General features: G+C 31.8%; 1 protein-coding gene across 1 annotated transcript; it reads left to right on the forward strand.

The window, feature by feature from the left end:
- Nucleotides 1–2,901: 2,901 nt before the first annotated feature.
- Nucleotides 2,902–7,421, forward strand: MS3_00002168 (uncharacterized protein). The gene is made up of 3 exons (XM_012943348.3): nucleotides 2,902–3,010; nucleotides 5,211–5,308; nucleotides 7,003–7,421. The coding sequence occupies exons 1-3, from the start codon at nucleotides 2,950–2,952 to the stop codon at nucleotides 7,207–7,209; spliced, it is 366 nt and encodes a 121-aa protein (XP_012798802.3). The 5' UTR covers nucleotides 2,902–2,949; the 3' UTR covers nucleotides 7,210–7,421.
- The last annotated feature ends 6,371 nt before the right edge of the window (nucleotides 7,422–13,792 follow it).

Here is a 13,792-nt window from a genome sequence, read left to right on the forward strand (position 1 = left end):
TTGAAAATGTTTGTAAACTTGTACACTTGTTGTGGATTAGCTTTACGATAATTCCTTAGGCTTCATATATCAATGGTCCTGATAACTATTCTTGAATAAATCACAACGATATATGAATTCAAAAAGTAACATGAAGCGCCAACCACAGTTTGTTATCGAATAGCAAAGATCAATAATTAATAAGATTCAAGCACATACATATATGTGGGAAAGCGATGCGAAGTGGAGAATGCAGCTAAAAAAATGAAAAACGAAGTGAGGCGGAAGAGGTGAGTGAGACAACTCGTTTTGATAATGTGAGACTCAATATTTACAATCAGAAAAAATAAGCTACAGACACGAAATGAATAAGATAAGCTATACACACACATATAAATACAGTTAAGGCTATTCAACAAACAGTTGAGAAGGTCGAAATGTGACTCAAGGAGAATGAATAAACTAGTCTGTGCAAAAGCTAGAATAACCTACGTGGGCTTGTCATGGTACTAGACGCTACACAATAACCAATTAAAAACATGTAGTGTGCTTATAATAAAAAATATTACTATCATCCAGTGTTGATTCTTGTTGGAAAAATGTTTGTTAAAAACTATTTTAAAGTTGTTCTCATTATCAATGAAAGTATGCAAACATGAAATTTATTCGTGATCAAACAACGCATTACTTTCTATGAATGTATTTTAAATACTACAAGAGAACGGCGTTACTAGCTTATATATTTTTCAAGAATGAACAATCATGGAAAATTTTGAATTACATCAAGAGACTACTTATGTATTTTATGTTCACTTTGTAAATCAGTAACATAAAATTGTTATTTAATCAGAGTATTTTTTCTTTGGCTAAATTGTCTTACCATTGAGAACAACTTATACGTAATTCATGTCACGTTTGCCGAGGAAGTATATTACTAAACATTTAGAAAGCATTAAAAAAATAACAATTATTAGTGCAATTTGATGTACTCTTTTTACCGTCCGTTAAGTAAAAAGGGGTAAAATAGAACTTGACATGCCACACATAAATTTAACATAATTGGATGAACACAAAATGTTATTTACTTACTTACTTACGCCTGTTACACCATGTGGAGTAGCACAGACCGTCCACCAAGATTCTCCATCAAAATCTATCATGAGCAACCCTTTCCAGTTCTTTCCAGTTTCTGCTAATACATTTCATGTCTGCTTCCAATTTCCAGTGCACTATGTTGTTTAGTCTTCCTCTTTACCTTTCGCCTTCAGGATTACAAGTTCAGGCTTGCTTAGTGATGCAGCTTGAATATTTCTGCAACCTACGTCCTATTATTTTCCAAAATCTTTTTATAATTTCCTCTTAAGCTGGAAACCAATGTGTTCTGTTGCTGACGTTATCCGGTCAACGGACATTGAGTATCATGCATAGACAAATGTTTGGAAATAGGTGTACATTTTCGATTATTGATGTGGTAGTTGTCCAAGTTTCAGCTCCACACAATAGAACTGTCTTGATGTTCGTACTGAAGATTCTCACTTTGATATTGATTGGCAGTTGTTTTGAGTTTCATATATTCTTCAATTGTAGGGATGCGGCCCTTACTTTGCTAATCCTTGCATTTACATCTGCATCAGATCTTCCACGTCCATCGACGATGCCAACCAGATAAGTGAAACTTTCCACTTGTTCCGGAGTTTCTCCATCAAATGTGACTGGTTTGAATTTTTCCGTATTGTGTTTGAAAATTTTACTTTTCCATTGTGTATGTCGTGGCCTACTGATGCAGAGGCTTTTGCATTTGTTGGTGTGCATAGGATAGAAGAGTCAGGTCATCTGAGAAGTCCAAATCGTTTAGTTGATTCCGAGCTGTCCATTGTATTCCACTTTTCCCCTCAGACGTCGGGGTCTTCATAACCCAATTGACCACCAGAAGAAAGAGAAAGGGTGAGAGTTATCATCCGTAGATGGTGGTTGTAGGTAGTCAACAGGAAACCCTGAAATTTGGCACTCGTCAGCAAGATATACCTGTAATTTTGAGGGAATCGTTCATCTAATCTCAACATAATGCACGCAATGTCGAGTCACCTAGAATAGTGGCCACATTGCAAATTGGTTGATAGCATTTGATCTGCACTAAGAAGGACTTGACACACATGACATTGATCACTACCCAGTGATTAATCAATTGTGAGTTATCTGTCTTGTCTGACTTCGATCCTCACCTGGAATGAGTCTGTCATCTGTCCTCTAAGCACTTTTCACTGTAGTCCGTTGTATGAATTCCGTATGATATTGATGATCTTCTTAGGTACTCACTTCATAATATCGAAGAGGGTTTCATAATGTTCTCCTATCCACACTGTCAAATGCTTTCTCATGGTCAAGGAAGTTGATTTCCGGTTCTATTCAACTGATTGTTCAACGATGATCTGTAGTGTGAAGATTTAGTCTCTACTGAATTGAGTCCGTTGATCTCGATTTTTGGTATCCACCGAATCTTCCATCCAGTTCAGCAACACTGTTGAAAACCTTTCCTGGTACTGACAGTAGTGTGATGCCTCTGTACCTGAGTTCTCACATTTGCTCTGATCTCCTTTCTTTGGTATCTTCATAAGGTATCCTTCTTTCCAGTCCATCGGCACGTGCTCCTCTTCCCATTTCAAAATTTTAGCTACACAAAATCCCTGTATGGTAAAACACTGAAAAAAAATTAACTAATTTGATGAGTTTTTCAGACCTTTGTGAACTTATAAGTTAATATCATTGTTTGAATTATATTAACAATATATGTCTAGTGAGTATGTCTTAATACAAATGATAAACACCAATAGACTATTTTAGGGTTGTGTTTTATAATTGGCCAGTCATCGAGATCTACGTTGGGGTTAAATGATAAAATAAAGGTCCCATAAAATTTTGTTTAAAATACATTTAAAACTTCCGTTGGATGCTGCTTTCATTGCTACTACCATGAATTATACTCCACAGATTTTACTGGTGATCTTGTTGATTGTATTTAAATTAGATTACAGTAAGATAACTTGTTAATATTTCATTTCATTATATGATTCATCTGTCCATTTAATTCTGCTTAATTTACTCTAATATTTCAACAATTCATCAGGTTATTTTCAACCAACAGCCAGTCTAATGAAAAGTAGTGAACTTCAGTAGTACTGTAATAAATAATCTGAATATCTTGAGGGTTTTAATAAAAACTAAAATATATACTAAGTAGCTTTTAGTTCTTGTCTATCTAGTTGCTGGGAAAACGTCAAAGTTTGAGAATGTTGCAGTATTCGTTTGCTTTAACACTTCAGAAGTTTGTTATATAAATAGATATTCAGGGGGAACGACCTCTGGAGAAAAACTTGATAGTCATTTGTTGTCAAACAAAGACAACCATGATTTACCTGTAAACATATTTCAAATTATTGAGTAAAGTTACTAAGACAGAAAGTGAAATGTTGATAGGATTGTACCTTTAAAATCAGTTAAAATGAATAACAAATTTCATTTGATCCAAATGAGTTTAGACTATGAAAACAAACAGAATGTTCAAGTAGTTAGATAAAATGTTTGGGGATATTCAATCCCTTTGCAGATCCATAACGTTCACTTTCTGAATTTCCTACATAATATTGCGGAAGACGTATTGTGAATATTTTCACCGATTATGATTCATTTGTAATAGGACAGGTAAACATTATTATTACTATTCTGATCATATATATATATATATATATATATATATATATATATATATATATATATATATATGTATATATATCCAGTGCTGCTTTGTATCAATAAAACTATCGAAATATTACATGGGTCGTAGATAATAGAATATTTGAAACATAGAGACACATGAATTAATTAGGTTTTTTAAAAGGAATGCGAGATATAACATCTTTTCTGTTTGAGACACCAGCTTAAAATCTATGAGATAAGGTTACACTGATAGAATACACAAATTAGCTGTTCTCGTATAAAGCTGGGAAGTAATTCGACTGAATTTTTCTCTCATTGTATATAACATCTAAGCCAAATTATAGATATTAATTACTAGTTATGCATTAAATATGATATTATTTTCATCGTGGACTTGTCTATCATTGGAAAAACCTTAAATTTCCATGAAATAAAAATAACCTTGGTAGTTGATTGTCTCACAAGAATTTTCATTATTTAATTTTAATTTAAATAAATGAATTTAGTGAGAATCAAGGAGCCGTTTATTTGTTAAGATCAGAAGAAAAACAAACCAAATGAGATTTTTAAACTAAGACTATAAGACAAATCCCCTTTGAGTAGCCCATAGAAATTTACTACATAAAAACTCCCCGATGGTCACATTTTATTTTCTATCCTCCTCACAGCTACTGTTTAAGGTTGACTTGTTCATTATCATGTTTCATGCTTCTTCATAGACTGGAAAATCAGTGGAATAATCATATAGTACAAACTGAAGATCGTTCTCGAAGCATTCACATCAAGATATATCTAACATGGCTATCAAAGGTAAATTAGTAGATAACATTGCATGATGTCGATAAGACAACAAAGTGACTAGTCGTTGATGGATCTAAATCGAATTCAGCTTAAAAATATAGATTTAATCCTTTTTTATGTATCTCTTGAATTAAATTTATTTAACTAAGATTCAGTCTTTAACATCAATGGATAAACACAAAGTAATTGCGATTTTAATTATCTGATAGAGATGCCTATTTAATTTTTGTGAGCACTTCCTATTAGTATCTAATATAAAACATCATTAAGTTAACCTAGTTTTAATGATATACTAGAAAATATGTTAATATATGTTAATGATGGAACACTAAATCAAATAAACACTTTAAGTAGTCTGTATGTTAATTTCATATTGATAAACCTACTGATCATGTCGTATTTCGAAATATTATCTTCACGCTTATAAATATGCCTATTTTAAGAAACAAATGTATTTCTAGTTAAATGTATATTTTCTACTGTCCATGTGGATTGCGACTCATCACAATCCATCAGTTCCGGAAGAATTAAGATTACAAACGATCAATCACCAATAAATATCTGATCCACTCATATTCTTAATAGATCCTTATCAGTAGGAACAGTAATAATTTCTACAAATCATCTAAATATCATGATTAGTATCGACTGTCAGGATAATCTAAATAGACGTACAATATTGACATTGGTATTATTTTCATCTCTTTTGATTTCAGGTACGTCTTTGAGTTGCTACACTTGCGAAACTTGTCCAGACCCATTTAACTTTTCATATCCACAAGTAAACAACCAAAGTGGATGTGCATGGTGTGCCGTAAGTGAAGTAAACAATTCATTTATTCAACTTAACTGAGAAAATGCTGGGTTTTTTTTTAAAATATTAGACTAACATCTCATCGTCGGTTAGTGTGATTGAATACATGCAGCAGATGCTTAGTAATGATTTCACCTCCATTGTGATAACGTAACTAACCACCTATTTCCTGAAGATTGAAATCTGACCCGTTCTACTAAGTTCTGAGGAGCAATTAAATCATGTGAATAAGTATTGTTGGTAGTTCCCAGTTATTTTAAGCTAAATACATAGCACCATATTGTTAGGTTTCTACACATAATTAATAGTATTAACTGTCAGTGTTGCTGTAGTTAGATTTGAAGAAACCTGCATGTTTATTGTATAAAAGAGCTCAGTGGAAAAAATATTCTGATAACTGTATTGATAAGAGCAATTATGAATTTGATTCATGTATGTAAACCGAGATAAATCAGCCTAGTTGGAACGTTGAAAGCATCATATGAAATCAAATATGTCACTACTGTTTGTCATAACTAAACTATGACACTGGTAAGTGTGCTTCTTCTATCACTGCTGTAGAATTTTTTCATCAATAAGATTGGACAGTGCATTTAAATAGTTGTAAGAAATTAATAGAAAACAACGGATATATGATAACAGCAAAATGCTGTTTTATGACTGAACTCACTACAATAAAGGAATCTATCCTCCACATTCTATACTCCTTATTAATATTTTATCAAAATATTTAGTTGAAATATTTATGAATTAAAACTCAGTTGTTTGGATTAACATTGTGCTCATCAGGAAGCCTGATATTGGTGGTTTGAATACTATATCAAGTTACAGGAGTAAACTAATAAGGCATCCTGAACTTTTCAGGGGTATTATAATGATTTAAAAACTGCATTAATACATCTTATCGTTCTAGATATCAGTGAACAAACTAGACATGATATATACTAACATCTTTTCTTTGTTGATTAATTATTTATGTGTTATGGTTAGTTGCTGAATTCTAGTAATACTATATGTTTAATATGTTTTTTTTTAAAGAAAATTGTTTTTGTATAAACCTGCTTCAAGTTTCTTTACAGAATATCCAGAAGGACGGTAGACGTACAAGATTAGAAATATGGTTCTTTATTGTGAAAAGAATTCACATTTAAGACAAAGATAAGTAGGGGTTTATTTGATAGTCCAATCGATTATGAACTGAATCGACATAAATGTCTTGCAATCGCACATAATGATGTAGACAAATCTTGACAATAGCTTTAAGAATTTTTCCAATAAAAGGTTTTATGATTGAAATATAACAACAAAATATACAATATCTTTGTAGTGTAGTGAACAATAACACGAGTAGGGACAATCGAATGTATTTGACACGAAATTACAGAGCATCTCAATAAAATCTGAGAACCATATAGTAAATGGTTAATTTGAAAAATATCAATCCATCATTCTCAAACTTGACTGTTCTTGTTGCAACCATCAATCCATTGTCTCATATTTCATTGTTCATGTGTTTTCATACCAATTGCGTTCCGTTCACGTTCTAGCGAATATACTAAACATTTTTATTAATTCTGTATAATGTCCAAATAAAATTCTGAAATAAAAACATATTTATTTGTTAATATCATATGCTTATAAGAATAACTTTTCAGCTATTTTTATTGACTGATTTCTCTTATTGTCTATTATAGAAGATTACGCTTAAAAAGCGTCGTTCTCCAATAAGACAATGTGCAGACAGATGTGACTATTTATATTTTTGGAAATCATACTCCAAGTTCTCTTATTATTGTTGTAATACTGACTATTGTAATAAAAGTATACAGAGTTATGCAACTCATCAAATACTAATTATGATTGTTATAACACTTGTTTGTTTCTACATTAATAAAAAATAAACGAAAAAAAAACACACAAAACAACGAACCTTACAATTTGCCTAAATCAAATTCATTCATAACTTTATCTTTACTTTATATATTTATTTATATTTGTGTGTAAAAATGCTATTTCATTATTTGTAGCTTAGAAATCATATTTTAGTGTATTGAATCCTCTTTTGTATTGATGATAATACTTTAGAAACAAAAAAGAAACATTTAGCTGCTTATCTTTTGATTCTTTCATCAAATAACTTAGTAACTAATTGGAGACACCATACAGTACACACTGAAGATATATGTGTTGAATTCGCTGACATAACTTAATTACCATATCAAAGCTTAGTAAAATTAGTCTTCACTGTTTAGATCGATTGTTCACTAGAATTATTATGTAAATACTGATCGAATTCTAACAATCAAGTTTTTATATAACTTGAAATCGTGTACACTATGTTGTATTGTTAGGTGGCTAGAGGTAGTTGTAAATAGACTAAGATTTTCTAACTTATCGACAATAGATTAATCTAAAAACGTTAAGCTTATTAAGCAACGAATTAATAACTATAAATCTACATAACTCTGCGCTTAAAAAGTGAATATGTTTAGAGTTGATTTTAAATATTAACATGAGCTGATTAAATAATACCTTCAATCTATTATACATTTGACCTGTTACATTTCTTCTTTGTACAGTGTTATGGTTATGGATGAATTTGACAAAAAATAAATGACCAAATGATTCAGTGATTCAAATTTAACTTATTGTTTACATCTAAATGTTTTCTGTGTAACTCGAATGTTACACGATTGATAACTCTTGTAAATTGCTGTATAAGAAATACGGGAGTAGTAAAAAATAGGTCTATCTGAAGTAGAAGATCCTCAAAATGCTTCTAATAACAAAACAGTTCCTTAACATAAGACACTAAATACTGATATTGTGTCTTGGATTAATCTTGAGATTTATAAGTATCAAACTATTGATGTAGCGTCTAGATTCTTGCTTCTACTCTTTCCCCTGCTCAAAAATGTTTGGAAGTATTACTATCAAATATTATAAACAAGTGAGGACATTTTTATTCTCTGATATTCTGTATGTGCTAGTTACAAATAATTCGCTATTTCTTGTTGCATCAAAAGTGTAACAAACAAATGTTCCTAAGGTTTACTTTCATACTAAGTCGTGAGAATCATGAATTTTATTTAAAGTTTTAACGCGCATTTATCATTCAATCTAAAAATAAATTTAAATTGGGTTTAACAATGCCTTATGTACTGATTAGCATTAGGCTTATTACATAAGAATAAAACCAATGCAAATCTACTTCAAATTGGAAGAAATTCTAAGATGTGTTCCTAAAAGATTCCTTTAGCTAGAATGTTAAATTTTTTCAGTAGCTCATTAAATTTACTAATTATTCTTGGAAGAGAATATCTAACTGATAAATCTTCTGACTGAACTCTTAAATCGATTTCTTAGGCTCTATTAATAACCCAAGGTAGAATTCACACGATAACGTCAACACGAGAGAAAAGAAGCGAAGTTTGCAAAGAATGTCTTACTCCGAATTTAGTTTATGTACGGAAAATTGAGGGCATATATAAAATTTTAGATGACCTCGGGTATTCGGAACGTTCTGGAGCCCTACTAAACATAGTAGCATGATATGTAGTCAACCGATTAAAAATGTGACACATAGCTCTTTCCTTTCTCGATGTTTATGAGAAACTACTATTCAATGCTGGTTAGATAAAATGTTATCCAGTGTTTAAAGGGCTTTTCTGAGCTTTTTTTAAAGGAATTATCTGGGTCTTCTCAACACTAACTATACACTAGATATTAGCATTCATATTGACAGGAAATTATGTAGATCAGTCAAATAAGTTTTTACGTTTGATTCATAAATGCGAAAATTTAATAGGAAACGTGTCAAGACCATAATATATTAACTTGATACTTTCACTGACGTTCCCGTTTGTGTAAACTTCGGATCATTCTTCAGGTTAGGGTTTTTCTGGTTAGCGTTTTTTTAGCGAGTTAGTTTTCTACGGGATGGAGCCGCTAACCTTATACCCAACCCTCCTCCTTTACCCGAGCTTAGGACCGGGGGTAAATCTAGAAGAGCTACAGGCTGATTAATTTTAATGCAATGGGTTGATCATACCCATTTTATTAAAAAGGAACTTTATTATAATTGTTTGAAATCTTCTATTCTATTGAAACAAAAATATATGACCTTTACTTTAATTGTTAAAAACTTTCTTATTCTATTATAATATGAACTAGGCATTAATTGTTTAAAAATTTCAATTCTGTTAAAACAAAAGTTTATTGAAAATGGTAATGATCGTTAAACAGAGTTAGGATAAATACTTTTCAGAAATATGTTGTATACAAAAGTTGTATTAAACAGTTAATATTGACTAAAAGTCACATTACAATTGTAATGGACTAAAAAGAATTACATAAAATAAAAATAAGAAAGCTTGTCAAAAATCATGTACAAAAAGATAATCAATAAACGATATGGAAACAATGAAATGATGAATTACTTACAAGTAGTATATATATAATTTTTTCTGATTAGCGTTTTTCTAGCGAATTAGTTTTCTACGGAAAGATAGTCAATATCATACAGAATTCATATGATGGACTAAACTGCAAAATTGTGCATGGAGGACAGTTGACAAACTCGTTCGAAGTAAAAACCGGTGTCAAGTAAAGTTGCTTACTCTTACCCTTTCTCTTTCTCCTGGTGATCGACTGAATCATGAAGACGTCAACATATGGAGGGAAACGCGGGATACAATGGACATCTAGGATGCAGTTGGACGATCTAGACTTCGCAGATGATCTGGCCCTTCTAACCCAGACGCAACAACAAATACAGGAGAAGACGACCAGTGTAGCAGCAGCCTCAGCAGCAATAGGTCTCAATATACACAAAGGGAAGAGCAAGATTCTCCGATACAACACAGCATGCACCAATCCAGTCACACTTGACGGAGAAGATTTGGGAGATGTAAAAACCTTTACATATTTGGGCAGCATCATTGATGAACATGGTGGATCTGATGCAGATGTGAAAGCGTGGATCGGCAAAGCAAGAGCAGCATATTTACAAGTGAAGAACATCTGGAACTCAAAGCAACTGTCAACCAACACAAAGGTCAGGATTTTCAATACAAATGTCAAGACAGTCCTACTGTCTACTGGGGCAGAAACCTGGAGAACTACAAAAGCCATCATCCAGAAAATACAAGTGCTTATTAACAGTTGCCTACGCAAAATACTTCAGATCCGTTGGCCGGACACTATTAGCAACAACCAACTGTGGGAGAGAACAAACCAGATCCCAGCGGAGGAGGAAATCAGGAAGAAGCGCTGGAAGTGGATAGGACACACATTGAGGAAAGCACCCAACTGCGTCACAATGCAAGCCCTCACATGGAATCCTGAGGGCCAAGGGAAAAGAGGAAGACCAAAGAACACATTACGCCGGGAAATGGAAATAGACATGAGAAGAATGAACAAGAATTGGATGGAACTAGAAAAGAAGGCCGAGGACAGAATGGGTTGGAGAGTGCTGGTCGGCGGCCTATTCTCCATTGGGAGTAACAGGCGTAAGTAAGTAAGTATTTATATAGGTTTCCATATCTATTCATAGTTAATTCACAAATTTAACGTAAAAAACAACTGAATGTCTAAAATTGTAGACGTATTTTGAAATTCTAGCAATGACTGGATAGGATAAATGCTTATAGCGTCAACTAATAATGTATACAAAGAGGTTCATATAGAGACTTGGTACTTTACTAACTTTGAGAAAAGGAAATTGGTGTTGTTTATTAGCATATATTTTACGTAAACAGTAATCAATGCTCCATAAAGTTTGATTATGGAAGTTAACAATAGGATTAAAACAAAGTTTTCTAACCAATAATGATAAATTTAAGAATTGATTGATGCTATGAAAGGTAATGAATATTATCAATGATTGATTAAAAAATAAGTTTAATAATTGATATATGTGAAAATTATATTTGAAATAATCTCGGTGATTGAAATTTAAATAATTCCAACGTTTCGTCCAGCCAACTTGTCTGGACTTCTTCAGGGTAATTGATAGTTTCTATCCAAAAACGTTCACAATATTAAAATATTTCAAAAATGATATATATATATATATATATATATATATATATATATATATCAGAGTTTATAAGTATAACTTACTTTAAGCTTTTGACAACGTTTCTATATTTTAAAATGCATGGTATGTTTACAGTTTTAAATTCGATATATTTTTCGTAAGTTAAGATTATCTATTACATTTTTCTTTAAATCTATGAAGTAAACTGTCGTGTGAATACTACTGAAATCAACATGAAAATTTTGTAATTATAAAATATAACAAACAGAAATCAAAATGAAATTCAACTGTCAAAATATTCGAGTTGTACTGGTAAGTGTAAAAATTAATCAGAAACAAAACTAATCGTTATGAAAACAAACTATCATTTAATTATATTTATATTGTGAAGGATTTGTGGTTTACAAGAGAGAAGTGATTTTGTATCTTATACTTTACAAGTAAGTTAAAATGCAATACCTTTCAATAGCGTGTGATTTGAACCATTCGTAAATATTGCTTTACACTCTAAATATAATTTTTTTAGCGATTTCTAGATTGATATCATGAATGGATCAATGTTAGACCACAAATAAAAACCTGGAAGCACTGGACGACTGTTTCGTCTTAGTATAAGTCTCCTCAGAGATGCGAACTCTTAAGCTGTTCACAGGATATTGGACGCGCGCCGCTGATGAGTCCCACACTGGGACGAAACAACCGTCTAGTGCTTCCAGGTTTTCGATGGCATTATAACGTTCATCCATTCATGATACCAATCTAAACTCAACGATCTCCATAACCCTAAACAGATTTCTAAATACAACCTCAGCCTGATGTGATTTGTTATGAATACTATTTATTGAAAATTACTGGTCCAGATTTCTTGTACCGGTGAAATAAACTGATCAGAGGTAAAAATTTTTATTATCAGTTTGTTCTGATCAAACAATCATTCTAGATATAATATTAAGTTATTGAGTTTTTATCTTACCTTATGAATGATACCGGTTGCAGCAATTCGTCTAAAAATCAGTAATTTATAATCGTTGTAATAAAAATTCCACAGTGTACGAAAACATTTCACATTTGTCAGATAGTTATAAGATCTATAGGAAGTCTGGAAAGTGAATTGTCAGCGTTTTACAACAATTTCTGGAAGATTTTTCGCGTTGTCACACTATATTGTCTGGCGATAGTGAGTATTTAATATAGACAACAACTGCATGAAAATCAACTCAAATTAGTCAATTTTCAAAATGCTAATTAATGCGTTTTGATGGGTGTCTGACTGTTTCAACCGAATATTGAAATCTGTTACAAGTCTGTTACTAAGTGGAGTGAGATTTAAAGAAGTAACAGTAGGTTTTCGAATTCTATCAACGGATTAGGAATAACAAAAACACCATATTTAAATAAACAGCTTGTTGAATAAGACCATTTTCCTAATAAATAAAGTCGTGTCTATAACTTATTGCAACATCTATAATTAACTGTTTTACATGTTTTAAAATAGTAGTCTAGATCATAAAAAACCAACTGATTGTGTTAGAGATCATTGCAACACTAAAATGGTTATCGTTACCACAACTCCACTGCAAAACAATTAAGTGTAAATCGAGAGTGTCGTAAACAGGCAACTGAAAACAAACACCACCTACATACTATGATAAAAGTTACTAAGTTGGAGAAAATAGTAGACTGCCTGCAAAGTCATGAGTAAGCATGTCATTTTTTATTGTTCATTTTAAAACTGAAATATTTTTTTGACAGACTCAATCGGACACTTCGAATGAACATATGAAGCTTCAACAGATATATGTCAAGTCCTCATTGTCAAAAAGTGTAGAAGAATTGGTTTATCAGATGTCACTGATTGACAAATATCCGTTTTTATGCACCTTGGATGTAAGTTATTAAAGTTTGGTAGGCTTATGATGTGTGGATGTGAAAGTAAAGTATGATTGGTCACTGAACGTGGATAAACAGGCACTTAGCATACGGACTGTTAAATATGTGATTTGCTTTCCTCTCATTGATTTCTACTCCACACTCACTGAGAGTGACAGCTTGTAATTGTCTTTAATAGAGTACTATTAAGCTTATACTCTATCTATTCCGGATCGTGAATCCTGATTCTGATATAATATGACTAGCCCCATTATCGTATTAACGCATTATAGTAGTAATAGCTGAGCGAATGAGAAAAATATTCGAAAAATATCCGTTATATGAGTTTATTAGAATCATCGAGCAGGGATAAACAGGCATATTTAAGATAAATTAATTTTATTCAAATCACTGTAATAAATAATTACTCATTCTTTTTCTGCAACATACTAGGAGGACAAACCAATTCCTATATACCAAAGATTATCTTAATATTGATATTTCACCTATTGTATGTAGAGCAATTTACAGCCCATTTTGTATTTCACTTTCTATATTTATGCTGTTATTGTAAT

Source organism: Schistosoma haematobium, chromosome 1 (assembly GCF_000699445.3).
Source record: "Schistosoma haematobium chromosome 1, whole genome shotgun sequence".
Taxonomy (NCBI): Eukaryota; Metazoa; Platyhelminthes; class Trematoda; order Strigeidida; family Schistosomatidae; genus Schistosoma; species Schistosoma haematobium.

What these genes read in the sequence shown, in the direction of transcription:
- MS3_00002168 (XM_012943348.3), top strand. Translation starts at nt 2,950, where the DNA reads ATGAATTATACTCCACAGATTTTACTGGTGATCTTGTTGATTGTATTT. An exon ending in TGTATTTAAATTAGATTACA is followed by an intron (nt 3,011 to 5,210) that starts GTAAGATAACTT and finishes TTTTGATTTCAG; the next exon opens with GTACGTCTTTGAGTTGCTAC. An exon ending in GTGGATGTGCATGGTGTGCC is followed by an intron (nt 5,309 to 7,002) that starts GTAAGTGAAGTA and finishes TGTCTATTATAG; the next exon opens with AAGATTACGCTTAAAAAGCG.